At 35.9% G+C, this 19,326-nt stretch overlaps 2 protein-coding genes and 2 long non-coding RNA genes across 7 annotated transcripts; 3 read left to right on the top strand and 1 right to left on the bottom strand.

Annotated features, from left to right (window-relative positions):
- Positions 1-1,444: 1,444 nt before the first annotated feature.
- Positions 1,445-2,249, bottom strand: LOC113710848 (uncharacterized). Its single transcript, XR_011822152.1, has 3 exons — positions 2,096-2,249; positions 1,922-1,976; positions 1,445-1,844 (listed from the first exon to the last, which is right to left on the bottom strand). It is a non-coding gene; the product is annotated as an uncharacterized lncRNA (long non-coding RNA).
- Positions 2,250-4,491: 2,242 nt separating this feature from the next.
- LOC113711655 (uncharacterized) lies at positions 4,492-8,249 on the top strand. Of its 2 annotated transcripts, none has more exons than XM_072067987.1 (5): positions 4,492-4,839; positions 4,975-5,086; positions 5,709-5,770; positions 5,871-6,401; positions 7,587-8,249. In XM_072067987.1, exons 1-5 carry the CDS (start codon positions 4,636-4,638, stop codon positions 7,704-7,706), a joined length of 1,029 nt encoding a protein of 342 aa, XP_071924088.1. In that variant the 5' UTR covers positions 4,492-4,635; the 3' UTR covers positions 7,707-8,249. The 2 variants fall into 2 exon arrangements, with proteins under 2 accessions (XP_071924088.1, XP_027090623.1); XM_027234822.2 differs by having other exon boundaries at positions 5,700-5,770.
- Positions 8,250-12,228: 3,979 nt separating this feature from the next.
- Positions 12,229-15,310, top strand: LOC113711142 (uncharacterized). 2 transcript variants are annotated; one of them, XM_027234315.2, is made up of 4 exons: positions 12,229-12,578; positions 12,671-12,793; positions 12,880-12,950; positions 14,826-15,310. In XM_027234315.2, exons 1-4 carry the CDS (start codon positions 12,363-12,365, stop codon positions 15,142-15,144), a joined length of 729 nt encoding a protein of 242 aa, XP_027090116.1. In that variant the 5' UTR covers positions 12,229-12,362; the 3' UTR covers positions 15,145-15,310. The 2 variants fall into 2 exon arrangements, with proteins under 2 accessions (XP_027090116.1, XP_027090115.1); XM_027234314.2 differs by having other exon boundaries at positions 12,665-12,793.
- Positions 15,311-17,298: 1,988 nt separating this feature from the next.
- On the top strand, positions 17,299-18,561 carry LOC140015506 (uncharacterized). 2 transcript variants are annotated; one of them, XR_011822147.1, is made up of 3 exons: positions 17,299-17,474; positions 17,810-17,887; positions 18,046-18,561. It is a non-coding gene; the product is annotated as an uncharacterized lncRNA (long non-coding RNA). The 2 variants fall into 2 exon arrangements; XR_011822146.1 differs by having other exon boundaries at positions 17,810-18,561.
- Positions 18,562-19,326: the final 765 nt, after the last annotated feature.

Raw genomic sequence — 19,326 nt, 5'->3', positions numbered from 1 at the left:
TTGTAATTCATCGTAAACAAACAAATTTTACAACATTGTAAAATTTAGTGGTGTTTACAACGGAAAGTCGGTAAAATACTTCACCTGTGTGACCGACATCATTCTGAGCGACGGGTGAACTTTCATTATCTATTCTTTCTTCTTCAAAAAGGTACAGAATGTGCGCCCGTCCTTGGGCCTAATTCACTTACCGTCTGACTTGGATCTCAATTCTATACTTAACCACTAAACTGAAGATCAACCTAATTGCGGCCCAACACACGTGAACAACAACAAAATTATGCAGTACTAATATTTGATTCAATTGAAGTCGTTTGCATAATTGCATCCTTAACGTACACATCTAGCCTTCGGCGGCTTTGTTTGAATTGCGATTTTTCCTCGAAAATTACATTATTTTTCGTGATCACGTTTCTCTATTATTTTTTTCCCTCACATACTATAGTATTTTTTCCATGAAAAATCATGGAAAATGCAATCCAAACACAACCTAAATTGGCTTGCCTTTGGGCTTTGGAGAGTAAGAAGATGAATGTGTCTTAGAAAGCGACATCCCACTCCTTAGAAAAAAAAAAAAAAAAAAAGTGACATCCCGCATAAGACAGAGCCCACCTCGACCCTCGTTTGCTTGTGTGTGAATAACATCTCTTCCAGCCAAGGGCCAAGGGTGTTGACGAGTCGAGTCAAATTCAAGTAACACTGTGTTGAAGTTTGAATCCGATGAATTCTCAGGCTATACTCAATCAAGTAAGGAACTTGTAACTCATCTTGATTCGCAGGTAAACTCGAACTCGACTCTATAAGATTCGATTCTGTTCTCAAATTTTTTTGAGTTTAAGTTTTCAAACAAAGACTCGAACTTTACTAAAACATGAATCTATAATGATCATTTCATAATTAAAATTAAAATAAATGTATTGCATAAAAAATAAAACTACTCGATTAGTCTTGTTGAACACTCTCATAGAATGCCAGAGAATTTGAACTCGACTTGAGATCTGTGATGATTTGAGTTGCGAGAATGTGATGATTTGATACTTTGATTCTCTGGAGCTGCGGGCGTGGCTTGGTCACGATCGCTGCGTGATGTAGGGTATTAATGGAGCTTTAGGTTGTGAATGAGCAAATGTGCGAAATGTGAAGCGTCAAACCATTCATTCTCTTTTTCTTAGCCCCTGCAACTGATCAAATAAAATCCTGCTTGCTGAGTTGGGTTTTTTTTTTCTCTTTATTATTTTTTTAATGAATCATGTACTGAATATTTAGAGAAAAAGACCAAAATTTGGTGTTGAAATGTATCCAAGTTCATGAATTCACTCCAAACTCGCACACGACTTGGTATTTATTATTTGTTGCTATTATTATTTGTGGTGGGCCGGATCTTTATTCCTCGAAGTGCTATCGTAGCGAGTTACTCGAAGTCCAAAATCAAATGGATTGGGCCTCATCACAACTAAAGATAGCATTTGAATGAAAGAAAGCACGGTAGGTATCTATTTCTCCTTTATTGGACACGCACACAGTAATAGTAGCAGTACTTAATATCTGATCCGACGAAGAAGAGAAAACACCGATGACAGGAAACTATTATATGCATGTACACAATCTATCTATCTCTGAAGTTGTCGTGCTGTAAAAAATTTTCATTCTTTTAAAAGGGATTCAAGGGCACTTGTGTCTGCCGCCGTGAGTGGTCATGTTGGCATAGCAGGGGCAGACATCCTCATTGCCGGAAGTGCCCGGAGGAACGCAGTGGCACCGCTCACAGCATGTCCCGCATGCTCTCTTGCACAAATTTCGCCTCTTCGTTTCCGCGCACCTCGCGTCGCATGCAGACTTGCAATCTGATCGACAAAGATGGAGTTTCCTTAGTTTCAAGAAAGATGAAAATTACTTTCAAAGCCAAAAAAAGAAGAAGAACCTATATCATTATTTTGGAGAAGAGAGCGACCACCCGTGCTGCTGTCAATCTGCGGCTGCGGGACGAACAATGTATCAGCCTCCAAATAATCAACATATGTTGAATTAAAAGGATGCGTATATAACGTAGGATCCTATATTGAATGAGTGAATTAATGTAGCCAGCGTTACGTACCACTTGAGCAGCGTAAACAAGGGAAAGTGTAACAAGGGAAGCGATGATGATGATGACCATCATCATGGGAGCCTTAGGAAAAGCCATGGCTTAATCTGTAGTGTACCGATTATATATAAAAAATAAAAATAAAAAAAAAAAGTGGAATCGCTTTGTGTTGTGCAAGGTTTAAGGAATGCTAAGAATCCTAGGACGATGTTGGTTGCATTTATAGAGAGAGAAAAGGCGTGAGAAAATGGATGGAGGCCGGGTTGGGTGCAAGCGATCGATGGTGGAAGAATTAAGAAGGTGTAGATGCATTGCATGGTAATTAAAGTAAGGCCCCCTTTTCGGGAACAAATTGGGGAACTTGCACTGCTAATAGTAATTGTCCAACGCGTAAAGCTTTTAGTACTATTTACCTTCCTCCTCCTATAATGTATTACTGGTACGTGTTTACTTTGTCTTGCAGCTAGCAACTGTCTGTTTGTGACGAAGAAAGCGGAAAGTGTAAACAACGTTTTGTGGAGACATTCTTGTATTCGAAGAAAAGAATTAAAATTTCATCAAGCATTTTATAATAGTAACTCACAAAGCGTTCGATAATTAATTGTTACATCGTTCAAAAAGGGTCTAACAATTGTAACTGTACGTCTGTTGGTATTTCCATGTCTTTGCTAATACTTTCTTATTTAGTATCAATGGAATAAAATCACATAATTACGCATTAATGCTACTAAACGAAGACTTTGACGAACCACAATTGGAAATGATGTTGGTGGAAGAAGGACCAATAATAATAATGTCTCTGCAAAGGTGCCAAGCCATGCACGAGGAAGATCTTCTCATCTCATCTGGGGCTTCACTTGTTTATCCTCCTCCAGGGATATCTCATTCCCAAATGAGATGGATCTTTGAGCATCATTTTGGCAACCAAGTAACCTGGATTAGATGACGTTAAAATTTCAGAATAAAGAAGTATTACCCTTTTTCTTTTTTGAACTCATTTTTACTTAAAATTTTTTAAAGTTTGTGAAGGTTACAAGTCTTTCCATAAAATCAAGAGTAAATTACATTTTACCCCCTTGTGGTTTCTGCAAAAATCACATAAACGCTCCATGATTCTAAAAGCTATATATAAATCCCTTATGGCTTGGGTTGAAATGTCAAACAAACGGAAAGTACCCATCGTGGCGATTCATAGGCAAAATGTCCAAATTACCCTAATATAAATACAAAAAAGAGAGCGGATGAAGTCAGACAAAGATTCTTGTAAGATGACAAAAGATTCATGTGTAAAGACAATCATCTATTCTTGTAGAGGTTTAGAATTAGGACACAACTGTTTTGGTGAATGCCTATTATAACAGAAGATCTTTCAGAACATTTTGCAGCAATGCCTACTTCATATGCTAGTGTTGAACAGTGTGATTTTCCAACATACTATACATTTATATGTCATCGAAAAGCTGGACATAGCCAGTTGCTACAGCAATTCCTAAGATAATAACAGGTGGAAGGATTACAAATGCTCCAATTGTAGCAAAAAAAACTGAATTATTCCTCTGAGATACTTCATCCAGGTAAGCTTGTCTTTTGATGTTCCTCTTCTGTGAAATAGTTAAGAGCTTTGGGCTAACCTTCTTCAGATTTTTTCCTAGTAGAATGATAAAATCGTCATCTCTCTCTCCAACCAAATTAGCAAGCTGATTGCAAATTGTTAGTCCGGATGAGCCCTCATCACTCTCATAACCTCAGCTGTCCCAGCTTCCAAGTCACTTCATAAGGTGCCTGCGACAATCTTCTGCAGCCATGACTCCAGCTGAGTAGGCACCATGAACAGATCCCTGATGATCCATGCTAACAGCTCACCTCCGAAGAAAATATTGCCCACTAGTGCTCGGAGCTTGTCATATATGTCCGCTGCGTTTCCAACCAAATCATAAGAGTAGCATCCGAGGGAGTCTGGATCCGATGAGTACAGATCTAAACTTTATTGGGTGCGTTAAAGTGATCAGGGGTAATACGGAAATGTTTCTTACTGCTATCAGTAGTACAAGCGCGTTTAAGTCACGAATTGCTACGATGAGTGTTTTTCGTCTATTTGACACTTCAACCCAAATTACAGGAGATTTATATATAACTTTTAAAATCATGGGGGTTATGTGATTTTTGCGGAAACCACAAGGAGGTAAAATATAATTTGCCATAAAATCAAAAGAGGTAAGCATTATTTTTTAAACCTTAGAGGAGATGGTCACAATTGTCAGAAACCTCAGGGGTATCTAAAATTATCCCAATTTTAATTTCAGGAGTGCTAAGTAATAATATTAGAAACTTTAGGGGAGGTTTCTGATATTATCACAACTTGAAATAAAAGCTACTTCTACATTGTCGACCGTTGTGCACTTTACTAAATCCAACGGTCATATGTTCAGTCTCTCCGACCCCACTCTCTCTCTCTGCACTCTTCTGCCCCGACGGGAAAAAGTTAAAGAAGAAAGAAAACTTGAAAAAAAACTCGGAAACCCTAGGCTACTCTTCGCGTCAATTACCCAACAATGGCGAAAGCCAAAGGCTCAAATGACTCATGGGACCGTGAAAAATGCAACAAAATATTTAACGCTATGGTCCACTTGTTGCAGAATCAGCAGACGCAAATTCAATATCTGGCTAAAGACAGGAAGCTTCTTGAAGACATAGTTAAGTTACAGCATGAACGCTGGACTTCTGATGTTAATCTTCTGAAAGAGCATATCTTCCAGGTGAAAATTCCATGCCAAAGTTTTGTTTTCTTCTTAATTGCTGTTGAAATTTATCAAATTAGGGTTCGTCTTTATAAAGTTGGGATTTTTATTTATTTATTTATTTATTTTGTGGCATTGAAATTGGTGGATTAGATGAGGAGGGATTTGACCATGCAAGAAAAGGAGCGCATCGTTGAGGCTACTAAAGCTGATATGGTTATGGGTTTGAAGTTGAGGGAGTCTTTCCTGTACAAGCAGAAATTTGGTTAGTTTACTTTTCTTTCTACTCAACAAGAATTAAAGTGTTTTTATTTTTTTTCTTTGTTCTTCTTTTATTTTCTCGATAACTCTGGAGAGAGTATGTTTATGCGTTTATTATTGTACACCTGTGGTGTATAGTTTGGATTATGCTGAATTTTTTAAAGATTATTTTAGTAGATGGTCGCAAAAAGCTTTTTAAAAGCTCAATGTAAACACATGGCAAAAAAATGAGTACCCAAGAGAGCGTCCCCTGCAAAAGAAACAATTATCTTTAAGAGACATATAGTATGTGCATGTGGTTGTTATAGGTTTAAATTCATATGCAAACTGCCACAAAGATATGAAAGCACAAGTGCTGGAAATTGCATAAACTTCAATTACGTAGTTCTGTGCATCTCTGTTCCATTAGTCATTTTGCGCTGTTATAGTGCTTTCATTTTGCGCTGTTATAGTGCTTTTGATCGGTATAGTCCAATTGGAAAGTCACTCTCTGTTACCTGTATATAGATTAGGAAAGCAAAGAAATGAAATATCATGTCCTCTGTGGTTATTAATCTTGATTTTTTTTAATGCACCTGTTTATGTATTTTCTCCTTTTTGGTGCTTATTAAGCGCAGAAAATGCAGATAGTGAATTGGCTGATTTTAGGGAATGGTTTGAACAGCTTGCTCGTAAGTGTTCGGAAAAGGTACTTTTTGAACCCCTTCTTTAAGGAGATGTAGGTTGTATTTGATTCATTTTTTTTAGTCTCTTCTTCAAGGAGTCACTTGTTTCATGTTTATTTGCAGGATACATCTGCTGATGTGATTAAAAAAGGAGAAGAGCATCGGTATAAAGCTCTGGAGAGTAATTTGAAAAGGCTGCAATGTGAAAATGAGAAGCTTATGTTAGATAAGAATTCAGAGATTTCTGCTCTGCTGGCTGAGAAGAATTTTGTCTGGAACCAGTATAAACTAATGGAGACCAATTTGAATGAGCAATTGAGACAGAAGCGTGCTGATGTTGAATCTGCAAATGAGAAGATATGGGGGCTTCTGTCCAGCATGGAGGATATGCAGTCTTCTAATTCTGTAAAGGATAGAATGATTGCAAGATTAAACGATGACATTGCTAGGCTAAGATCTGACTTAGTTAAAAATGATGAAGAAGTTTCCAGACTATCTAGGAAGCTGGAGGCGTTAAGGAGGTTGAGAAAAGATTCTATGACCCCAGTGTTAGGTCGCTGCACAACTGAATCTGGGAATACCAACTCAAAAGCCAAGAGTGGGATGACAGTAACGACAAAGAAAGAGTTAGATTCTTCCCTTACACTTGAAAAGGTAATTCTGCTTCTAACAAGTTGCTGACGATTGAAATGCATTGCTACTAACATTGCATTATACCCTGGATGTGTATGTGATGCATTTTATCCCAGTAATTAAAATATAAGAATGTCATTGAATTCTTGTTTCTCCTTCATATATGGATTGAATTGTGCTTTTGTCTGTCACATACAGTTCAAATTGAAAGAAAGAACTTTGTCATACTTATACTGTATGAGTTACATTTTCAAAAACAGTTTGCCAGAATAAATTAGAAATATAAAAAGACAGTTGTTCTTTAAGATGTTAGTATACAAAATTTGTTCTGGCCTGCAATTTATAGTATGCTTCCCCTTAAGACAGAATCTGGCAGTGATTAACTCTTTAATATATGCTAGCATTGGAAAGATTCCATTTCGATTCCTCATTTTTTGAAAAACAAGCTTTTCATATACAATACTACAGTAATGCACAAACAAAAATAACTCCAAAAACACCACATCTATACAATATATCAAAAACAACTCCAAATATACAAAAAAAAAAAAAAATTAAGATCTACGCCATTTTCTTCTGCCATCTATCACCACTCCCCTCTTTTCTCCTCTCTCCTCTCCCTCCCTCTTCAAAGATTGAGTTGTTATATTTTGGATTAGCTGTTTTTTGGGGTGTTTTTGAAAAATTTTACTGTAGCAGTGTATATGAAAAATTTTTACTATAACATTTTTTTTAAAATATTTGATATATTGTATGGATGGGAAGTTTTTTGAGTTATTGTGTATTATTGTAGTATTGTATTTGAAAAACTTGCTTTTGAAAAAATGACCAATCCAAATGGGGCCTCATATGGGAGCTTGTGCTAAAGTGGTTTTCTTGTCAAGCTTGTTGCTCTTTGTACATGCTTAATAGTCTTGAGTTGAATATTTTTTCTGCTTTCTATGTCTTTGAAGTCTATAATTTTTCTTATTTAAATTTGGTGTCTGTAGTAGAACAATTTAATTGTGGTTCAAAGTTTAAATCTCAGTTAGCTGAGGAAAAGTACATATACAGTCATGATCCACATGCTGAAGTCCTGTTGAAAGCATGTCTGGTTTTACAGGTGTTGGTGATTGCATGATTCAAGTTGAATCAATTGTCGAATGACCTGCTCTTAATCAGATAAACCTTCTAAATGCTAAGCAAATTCCACTATGGTGTTTGTAGGAATGCAAAAGTTCAAAGAGGAAAGCAGTTGATACTATTCAGGTCTCTAACACTCCCAAATTGTTCACGTCCTCATTTAAGGTTCCTAAGCTGAAGAATTCATCTCCAGCTGTCCATTGACCTCCATCACCATTTTCTTCTATTCTTTCAATTTTTATTTTATTTTTGGTGCAAGAAGGCTAAGCTGTTTGTTTGTGCGTATAGCTTTGGGTTTCATCTATTTCCTTGCTAATCCTAGTGTAACTTTCCCCTTTCTTTTTGTGCATTAAATTAACATGATTTCTAGCTGAAATCAGATGTAGCTTTTAGTATATGTTAGGGGAGCGGTAGTCAAGTAAGATATGTATAAGTTTGCAAACTGGGTTTCCCCTACTGGCCAGGGGGAAGACCCCTAGGGAGGACTTCCTGCTGCCACCAACTCCTGCGCAGCGCAGGTAGTCAGTCATGTTTGTGTGTAGTGAAATGTAGTGCAGGGAGTAGGTCTGTTGTTGGTTCTTTGAAACTGGGAGCCTCATCGTAAATTAATGTATGTGGGATCCTTGCACCACATTGTGCGAGGCAACAAAATACTTTGTAGTGATGTTTAACTCCCCCAACTAGTTCAACTCAAGCACATTGTAAAATTTGGAAATGTGTTAACGAGAAATTTTGGTTAGAATGCTACACTACAAGGTGCGTACGCATCTATGCAATTGTTTGCACTTTGTACCAGCCTCCACCTGGCCAGCTGAATTGATCTTATGGCATGCAAGATTTCAGTGTTCGGTTTGGGTGTGTTTATATTCGATTTTTCAATTAATCTTTTCATGTTTATGCTTTAATAGTTAGGATTAAGACTACTATGTTTAGCTGAAGGAAGAAAAAGGGTTTTTTTTTTTTTTGTTGGGCCGGGGGGGGGGGGTGGGGAGGGAGAGGAAGGGTGTGATTCCAGCAGACTCTCAATTACTACAATTCAGTATCCAGCGCAAGAGGCCATTGTGTTCCCAGGTGAAGATTGGGCGGAGGGAGGTCAGAGCTGGAGGAACCCATTACATTTGCAGAGATGTACAAGAGGAAAAATAGCAGGAACCTAGATTTTGCGAGGCTTCAGAAACTCTCTAAAGAGAAGCAAGAGTTGAATTGAAGCCCACCACCGGCCTCCGGGAATTCTAGTAGGCGATGTCATGTTGACAATAAGTTTTTGGAAAAAAAAATTAATAAGTAAGCGTAGCGCCAAGATCCATTTTTCAGTCGTGTTTGAATCAAGAATGTTAAAAGATAATGTTCAGAAAATTACTCCTATCAAACCCTCTCTTCCTTTAAATTGAATTCCGATATTCATTTTTAGTCCTGCATAAATCCTCGAGGTTAAAAGATGAGTGTCCCGAAAGCTACTTCTATCAAGCTTTCTCTTCTGCCTTACAAATAACTTTAGTAAAAAGAAAAAGGGTTTTTGTTATTGATAATTCAATTCATTGACTCCAGAATTCAATTCTGCTTATAACCTCATTTTATTTAGAAAAGATCAAGATGGCTGATCACGAATACTAATTACTCGGAACTCAATACAACAGATGTTTAAGCCCCATATCACGCCAGTCCGGATTTCCTAATGATTAATAAGCGACGCGACCAAATTGGACCGGACTATTGAGCTAGCTAAATATGTGGCAGGCTAATCGCTACATACCCAGTAAATCGACAGCGTAAAACAAAAATCACAGCAGCAAAAGATCGTTGGTGTAGCTAGACCCCAACCAGGAAACACAAAACCAAGAAAAGATGTACTACGACGCACCAAAACCACCACCTTGTCTTCCTTTCTGACCATTCCGCAGTTGTACTCGGATATATATGCTAGCTAGGACATGTGAAGAGCATGGAGCCTGGATTTTGGAACGCCAAGTACTGTTTAGACAGGAGGTCGAAACCAGCTGGACTGGAAAGAAGAGTGATAATACACCAACACCAAAAGCAGCAGCACCACCAGCACCAGCCCCCAAGGAGGGGAGCTACTGCCTTGTTGGCTCGTCGACTGATCCGAAACCGGCCTTAAACCTCTGATATAAAACCACCTCCTGCTAAGCATCATCAAATGAACCATCAAAATCAGTAGCAACGGCAGCAGAAAAAGAAACAGCTTGAAACCGGTCATGGTACGCTCCATCTGGGCTTTGTAGTCCCAGTAACTTGCCATACACACTAACGCAGCTACCAGCCCAAATATAACCATCAAAGGCGCAGGTGGTAGTGAGACTGATGCTAAGGTTTGGTCTCTCCAGCTTGTTCCCCTTCTTTCTGTTACAAACCAATTGCCCATCTTCTTTTTTTTTTTTTTTTTTTTTTCTTTTTCCCACTTTTTCTCCTTTCTTTTCCTCAGAAATCTATCAGCTAAATTCTTTCTGGGTATTGTTGAAGTCGAGAAGTTGAGAACAAGCTTGGTTACTGCATAGAAGATCAATTCTGCAGGGGATAAAGTTAGTGTGCTTGTGATCGATTCTGAAAAAAGCTAGATGCTTGCTTATAATTTATGTAAATTAGTAATGGAGTTTTAGATTCTATCCCCAACCGACTTCTTTTCTAGATGCATCCAGCTAGCTATCTGAAATGTTCCATATGCTCTAGTGTGGTACTATTTTGCTTTACAAAACCGAGATAAAATAATACTATACAAGAATGCACTAGGAATACATTTCTTTTGTAAGTTGTTACTCCGTTATTTAATCTTTTTAAGTGAAACTCTCGAGTCTATTAGTTAGTATAAGATTTATTTCATAGTTAACCAAATACTCTTAGTACCTCAAAATTTGTCAACAAACAGAACAAATAAATAATAATAATAATAAGGTCCTTTTTACTATTTTCTTATTCTCTGTTCTCTTGTGTGACTAGCTACTTTCATCTTTTTACTACTATTATTCGTCTATTGTTTTTTTAGTATACTTGAACTTAAGTTTTTTTTTCGATCTTGTTATGTTTAATTTTTTTAGCAATAATACTAATCACAAATATATGTTAGCTATGTGCAAAGCATATCTCATATGGTTTCAAATTATTTGGATACATCTAAAAGAAATGGACTTATAATTAATCAATTATTAATAGTAAAAGTGACAAATAATAAATCAAAATAAAAATGAAAATATTAATCAGTCCATTATTATTTAAAGACACTTTGCTTGAAATTTTTTTTATTCATTTAAGAGGATAAAAAGCCCATAATTTCCATTTTAATTACATTTTAACAAAAATAATTTATTCAAAATTTAATGAAGAATAGGGGTACTTCTGTTTAATCCGCACAGTCAAAGAGTCTATAGGAATTCCAATGAGAAAAGAGAGTTCCATTAACATCTTCAAACTATACACATAGTAAAAAAATAATAATAATAAAGATAACTAAAAACACTAATTGTTTTGGTTATTTGGTATTCACTTCCAAACAATAAGTAATTATATATGCTAATATGTTTCTATATGTTAAGGTAATTAAGTTGTTAGATTATATATGTTTTTTTCAATATGATAAGGATATAGCAAATTTTTTTTTTCCATGCCATATAGTTTGTTATGAATTACTAATAGGGAAAATACACGATCAAATAAATTACAACAAGAATAAAATTATAAGTAGAAGAAAAAATAAAATATTAACTTGAGCATACAATTCATAATATTAATAGGAAAGGGGGAAGTAAACAATGACATGAGAGAAGAAAAAATAAAAAAGAAAAAGAAAAAGGAAAAAAGGGAATGAGTGAAGAAGGAGGGGAAAAAAAAGAAAAATATGGTAAGGACACCTTTGTCCAAGAAATCAGAAAGGAGGAATTAAGTGCCTATTGAAGAAGTTTATGGGATGAAGTATAATTAGAGTTAAAGTTCACAGAGGTTTAATGCATTTAACCTTATTAATAATAGTAGTAATCCTTAAAAAAAATAAATATATAATAGTAGTAGTAATCTTTCGATTGCATGGTGTCCATGCCTCGAACATGACATATGGCGCTCATGCAATACGACACCCAATTTCATCATTCTCGTGTTTTGGGCCAAACGTATGACTTTCTTAACTTGGCTAGAGTCCGTTTTGTTTTTGCAAGAGCTGATTCAAGATACTTTCTCACAAATTGAACGAAATTGTATTACCTTATTTCATCATCGAGACTTGTATAGGTTATAAGCGAAATGTCTCGCCGACGTCCAATTTTTTGATACATACAAAACCTGAAATTTGTACATACTTGTACTAATTTACTCAACTTTGGTTCCAAACAAACTCGTTTTGACTTGGTTTGATGGATAATCAAAGCCAAGTTTTTTCTTTTGCTCGTTAAAAATTTGAATTTTATAAATAAATGAATCAAATTACATAAATTTGGGCCACGGAGAAAAGCTTGTGTGGACTCGGTGTGAGGCTTCATCGAGGTCGCGCCTATTGGAAAACCAAATCGAACTTCGATCCTCATAGAATTGCTTGTTCAGACCAACTTGAATACCCAAGTACTGCTCGGAAAGAAAGTTGAGGTTTCGGTGCTTGCCATGATGTCATTCATCCAGCCCAGGAGGTGAACCATAGACTAATGGGCCTATTGGACTGCCTTAATTTCCAGTTTAAAGACTTGCAAATCAACCCGACCCGCGAGACAAATGACAAGAATTAACCGGGCGCTCCCGTCCTTGAATTTGGAATCCAGCCAACCAGAAGAAAGCCCCCTCGCTTCACCTTGTCAAGCATTCCCTTCTCAGGCATCAAGCTGACCGGCAAAATATCCCTCTTGCATTAATTATTGGGCGAAAATGCCATCCGAGGATGCAAAAACAGTGAAGAAGGAGAGGGTTAAAGACGAAGATGAAGAAACTTTGGATTCCCTTAAGAAGAAAAAGCCCAACAATGCCACCCAAAAAGAAGCCAAAGCCAGAAAAGAAGAAACTAAGAGAGTGAAGAAAGAGGAAGCAGATGAAGATTTTGAGCAGAGCCCTCCGAAGAAAAGCTCGAACAAGTCCTCTGATAAGGTTGATTTTCAGTGCACATATTTGTTGGTGTTCTTTTTTGTCTCGATCTTTTTTCCTCCTAATAGCGTGGGTTATTTTGTTCAAAGGTGCAGAAAAAGAGGAAGAAAGAGGAGGAGATAAAGAAGAAGGGGGCTAAAGAAACTGAGCAAACAGCTAAGAAAAGAGAAAAGAAAGTTTATGATTTGCCTGGTCAGAGGAGAGACCCTCCTGAGGAGGTACTTTTTTTTCTTTTTTATATGAAAATACGTGTATGTTTTGGTGTATTTTGTAGCACTGACCAAAATAATCTTTTCATTTGCAGAGAGACCCATTGAGGATTTTCTACGAGACTTTATATGAGCAAGTACCAAACAGTGAAATGGCAGCAATCTGGTATGGATATATCCCCCCTCAAAGCTTCTCTGTAACTTTTTTTTTTTAATACCATTGTTAGTAGTTTGTTCGAAAAAGATTTAGGCCGTCGTGTTTATTGCAACGGCAACTTCAAGAATGGCAGCTGGAGAGCTGTCATGGCTAGAGATTCTACTTGTCTTAATGCAGGTCTAAAGGAATTGTCATGAACTCTTTAATTGTCTGTTTGGTGTAGACTGCCTCTATTCCTTGGTCTCTAAATTAACACCTAGAAGGAAAAAGATATAGCTAGTATGTGTAAATTGTGATAAGAAAGGAGAGGGCGATATGCTTTTAGAGTTCTGTTTTAAATCCAGCCAAGCTTAATCATTTATCTTCTGGCAAGATTACAAGTTAAATTTCCAGTAATGACAATTGCCTGATAGTGGCTCTGCCTTGCATTTTTGGCCAAATTAAACTGGGATGGTCTGGGAATAATTGATGAACCATCTCTTGCTATCTAAGAGAGACAACTTAGTATAGCATCGTTCATGGAAGATTTCAGAGCTCTTTACAGCAAACTCAAGTGATAATTTTTATATTATGAAGTTGGTCTACCTAAGATTGGTGGATTGATATTTTCCGCTCTCTGCTTGAGACTCCTTTTGTGTACACTCTGTTATACAATTTGTGAATCGATGGCTTGATGCAATTGTACATTATGCAGAAGGATGATTTTGTAGTTTGGATTTAAAAATGACCACTAGCAAAATGTCAGGCATGATGATGATTTAGATATGGTTTAGACATGAGGATCAGCAGCATTATGGAGCATTTTTTATGCACCATCCAAATAGCCTTATTAAGTGAGCAGCTTGTTGAGTTATAGGCCATCTAGGAAAAGTTTATTGAGTCAGCCATGCAGTGATTTCTTGTTTGGTTAGCGTTCACCAATAGATAAAATATCTCAGGGTTCATTTAGCAGAAAAAATATTGCTCAATATTACCGGGTAGTGCAACCTTGTTTAGATTGACAAAGCTGCTTGCTTTTTTGTCTTTTGTAGTATTTGTTCAGGTAGTGCAATGTCTGTTCCCCCATTATTTGTATATGCCTGGTTTTCATGAAATCTAAGATGCAAATCTCATCATTGCAAAAATTTGAGCAAGAAAATGCTCTTGTTTGTTAGGAGTTAAGAGCAATTGGTCACTCTTTATATTAGATATTCCGAGGAGGTTCTGGTAAGTTGAAGGAACTAATGTCTTGTAAATGCATATTTTTACTATGCATTTATGAGAGGTACAGTTTTCTGATATGCTCAGTATAGGGATTAAACTTCTGCGTTAGTGACTTACTTTCGTATAGTTTGTACTTGAGGGAGTTGTATTCTTAATTTTGTGTTTAATTAGAGATTGATGAGTTTTGGATGCGATCATTACGTATCCACCATTTGAAAGTTTTTGGCCTTGAAGTGTGATATGTGATACACTAGGAATATGTTGGTGTGAAATATGATCAGCAAGGAATGTCTTGGTGCTTGCACAAACATGCTTCTTAGACACATTTTTGAGATTAGGCACCATCTCTGATTACCTGATAAAAGCAAAGTTGAATCTCTTTATTGTACTTTAATCTTTAAGCGGGTTGTTTAGCATTTTATCATATGGAGGTGAAAGTTATAGCGGATTTAACTGAATGCATATTTACACTAGAATTAACAGATGTTCTATGTATCAGTAATTGTTCAATATGCTAAGCCACCTGTGTCTTTCCAGCCACCATGTGGTCAAAACTTTGATTGATTGAATGGGTGTACATGGAAGAGGCCAACCCAGATGTTCTGATAGTCGTATTAAAAGGTTTTGCTATCAAACTTGGATGACTGATAGGCTTGTTCTATATCATTTATGTAATTCCAGGATGATGGAATCTGGTCTGCTTCCAAAGGAGGCGGCGAAGAAGATTTTTGAGAAGAAACAGAAAAAGGCTCCGCAACAAAAGGTCAAGTCACCTGTGAAAGCTGTTGGTACTGTCAAGAGCAAAGCTGATTCTGTTACTATCAAGAAGAGAACATCAACATCTGCAGTTTCAACCCAGAAAAAGAGGACACCGGATTCCAAAGTTGTGTCAAAACAGTCAAAGAAATGCAAGATTGCTGATTCGTCCTCAGAAAGTGGATCAGACGATGACGATTTTATTCTGAAAGCTAAACATTCGAAAAAACAGAAAGCTGGTTAAGTACATTAGTGGTTATATCATTAGGGATTATCGTGTCTCAATTTTCTTCCAGGATTGCTTCTGGAGCGTCGTTTAATTCAAATTGCTGAATCTTTAGATGTTGGTCAAATGTTGGGCAAAATCCTTTGGCGGATGCTAAACTATTTCGCTGATACGTTTTCAGTCACTCTAGTATTTTTTTAGTATTTTAATATGGTCACTGAACTCTTAAATTAGTATATTTATGGCCATTCCTTCAAATGTTGCTGTTAATGCTAATAAAACGAGTTCCATGTGTAATTCACATGCCAAAAAAACAAGGGTGATTTCACCCAACCAATCATAGGGCAGCAAATTTAATTGACTACTAATCTATTCTTTTTTTTTTTTTTGTCAAAAACTACTAATTTATTCAAGTTGTACATTTTTGGCCACTAAAAGATTTTTTGTTTGACATTACCCATTCAATTTAGCGAATTGGTATAATAGTTGCAAAGCTATCGGTATTTCCTCTTAAGATCTTTGTTTTTCACTTGATTCAAAACTTTGATCTCTTTAAGTTTTTTCTTTTTCTTTAGAGTTTTAGATTTTCCAATAGTACAAAAAATAAAATTTAGAATCTATAAGAGTTGTCTTAATAGATTCTGATTTATAAGTTTTGACAAAGTATTTAAATCATATAATGAAGTTCTTTGAATTACTTATAGAAACCCTGAAACTAAATAGAAATAGTAGATTCAATGACAAAATTTGAATGAAGACTGCTAATAAATTACTTTTGCTGAGCTCGAGTGGCCAACTTCAAATAAAAAATAATTGAGTGGCTAAAAATATATTATTTGTATAGTTCAGTGATATTTAAAATTTTTTGTTGTCTCCTCTACCTGGACGAAGTTACTTAGGATTTTGGCATGTATGATGCACATGCAACTCAATCCGTTAGAATTAACATTGAATTTGGACGGAATGGCCACTAACATATACATTTACAAGTTGAGTGGCTATTTTAAATCAAAAAAAAATTGAATGGATAAAAGTTTATCAAGAAAATAGTTTAGTAGTCGTTGGAGTTTTTTGCCCTTAAATCTTAGACAGCACATGCATGGTGTTTGCAATACACCACTTTTTAGAGTTTCATCCATAAATGGGCTATAGAATTAAGAAGTGCAAATTTGTTGTTCCGAATATTACTTGTCCATTTAAAGGAAGAAGTTATGGTGGACTAAGACTTGTTGGTAATTAGTTTCTATATTGTGATTACACCCCTTACAAAAGCTAGCCTCACCCAAAAATAAATAAATAAACATGAAAAGAAAGTGTTTGCCCAAAAAGAATAGGTGAGGAATTTAATATTTTATCTGCACCACCACCACCTAGTCAACACGACTAAGATACCACCAGTTAGGCATGGCCATGGTTCCATTTGGAATTGTGAACCGGATCGAAACCGGACCGTTTGGAAATTGGAATCAGACCAGAATCGAAACCAAAATCATGGAACCAGAACTGTAGTAAAACCTTGGATAAAGGTTCCGGTTCTGGTTCTCTAAAAAATAGAACCAGAATCAGAACCGTCGGTTCTAGAACCGTTAAAAATAATTAATATAAGTAGTAAGATAATTCAAAAAAAAATTAGTTGTATTTAATAGGTTTTAAGAAAGTTTAAATTTTATGGACTTTCTATATATTTTATTAATTATTTAATTCTTTCTATTCATCTAATATCTATCATTATAATTTGAAAGTATTAAATTATTACTTACAATTTTTTTTTTTTGCTTATTTTCTATCAAATGACAAGTTTTGATGATAGTAGCTCATCTTCAAAATCAAGCAAGCAAAAAAATATTTTTTTGCAATATTTCTTCAAATGGAATCTTCAACTTGATGATTGTCCAACTCAAGAAAGTCAACACATGGCAACCATTTGATAGTGTAATGTTTTTTTTAATTTGACAATGTAATGTACTTTTCATAAAATTTATATTATCTATTTATTACTTCTTACTTTGTAGAATAATAATAAAATTAAAATATGATCTTTATTTTGTATTTATTTTTTTACATTTTATTTGAAAATTTAAACATATTGTTATATTCGTATTAAAATTGGTAAGGATAAGGAATTAAATAAAATTGTATACAATCATACGAAACCGGAAACCAGAACCAGAACCATAAAGAACCAAAATCAGAACTATGCGGTTCTGGTTCTACCTGTTTGAAGAACCAGAATTGATGGTTCTGGAATCAGAATTAGAACTATCTTATATTGTGTGGTTCTGATTCTACCTCTTTGAAGAACCAGATCCAACGGTCTGGGAACCATGGCCATGCTTACCACCAGTGAGGTAAGTTTAATTCTGTGTCCCCTTAATTTGCATCCCCTTCTTCGCTCTTGCAGCTTTGCTTGTGTTTCTCGTTTTTAGTTTTGCTTATTTTATGTGGGGCTTTCTTGATTTTCATGTTTTCTTGCATGCGGTCCAAATGTGACATACATCTTTATCGGTTTGCTTAATCTTGCATTAATATTTTGCCTGCTTCGGAAGGGTTGAAGCGGGAGTTAAAGGACTTGATACAAAGGAAGAATGTTTTTGTGATGATACATTCTTTATTGCTGACTAGAGTTAGTTTAGAGTTTCTTTGAACTAAACTAATAAATTGACCTACTTTCTTCTAAAATTAGGGGTGAGAAAAGATTCTAACTCATCAAAGGACTTTCAATTTGCTGTTGAAAGAGACCAAGGAACCGAATTTGCAGCAGGTAAGTCCCTTTTTGTTGATTCATTCTCCCTAATCAGAAAAGTTAAATTTTCAATCATTCACAAATGGAAATCTTTTGTAACTGGGTAAGAACCCAAAAGCAAGTTCCAATTAAAGTGGGAATTGAATTTAGTCCAATGTTTGAATTGGGTGATAAAGCATCATCAGCCAAAATAGAAGCTCATGGTCAAAAAAATCAAGGGCTGAAAGTTGCCGGTGAAGAAGCATCAGCAAATGTAAAACTTGAACAGAATTGTCCAGTGCTGCAATTTGGCTTTGAACCATCATCAGCCAGTGGACTAGAAACTCATGATCAAAGTCAAGAGTTGCAATGTGGTGGGATTGAACCATCATCGACAAGATCATCTAAATCAAGAGTTGTTATGTACAGATGAAGTATTGGAAAGTCTAGAAATTGATCAAGATGAAGGGCTGCCTTATGGCGATGTACCGTCATCATCAGCCAAATTGGAAGCTGATCGAACTGAACGACGTCCGTCATAACACAACAGGGCAAAGCCTGATCAATATCAACATCATCAAGACTTCCCTCATTTTGTGGTTGGTTTCAATTTACCTGCGATGTTGTGATAGATAAGTTTCATTCCCTTCAACCTTTGATGGATCCGAGTCTTGTGGAGAATAATCCAATGAATATGAGGATTTCGAGTTTAATTACTTTGCACCATTTAATGGAAGGATTCTTGTTCAGGTGGATGTGATGTGGGTTCTTATTCAATTTTTTGCACCCTTACTACTTAAAATGGGGTAATTGCGTGGTTTTTGTAAGTGATCATTCATGGTACCATATCACGAACAACTAGAGTACATATGTGCTTTAGAGTTATTTACTACTACATGTTATCAGTCGTTTCATTGTTTCAAAAAAGAAAAAATTTGTTAATTTTAGTGTCACAGACAATCTAGGAGATATACCTAAAATAGAGGGTGCATAGCCTAAAATCTAGGGATAAGAAAATATACTAGACACCTAATTCTAGTCAAACCCAAATGCATTTGGTGGTTGAAAATTGCCATAATCTCCAAAATCGCAACATCTTTGATTATGCCTTTTTCCTGTGTATTATTTAACATTACTTGTTTGAATTGGTTGACAGTTTTCGTCGGGAAGGAAAAGGAGGGGGAAAAATGGTCAATATGTACCCAAGGTGAAGATGAAAAACAAATAGAGGCAAAGGCATGTTTGATCTGCCAATAGACATTAGTAGTGTTTAGCACTAGGCTTCATTTAAACCGTGCAACGGCCTGCGATAAGTTTTTAAGGCTTTCGACTCGCATTGCAGGAAAAGTGCAGGAACTATCACAAAATTAGCGTTTTGTAAATTGTGATGTGACATATTGTATGAAACAATTGGACAATTGGTTGATCTCGAAATACTTAGGTAAAACCTTAACCGAATTAAGTTGAATACTTGATCA

Source organism: Coffea arabica, chromosome 10e (genome assembly GCF_036785885.1).
Source record: "Coffea arabica cultivar ET-39 chromosome 10e, Coffea Arabica ET-39 HiFi, whole genome shotgun sequence".
NCBI classification, from domain to species: Eukaryota; Viridiplantae; Streptophyta; class Magnoliopsida; order Gentianales; family Rubiaceae; genus Coffea; species Coffea arabica.
This window is presented reverse-complemented; position numbering and strand designations above follow the sequence as displayed.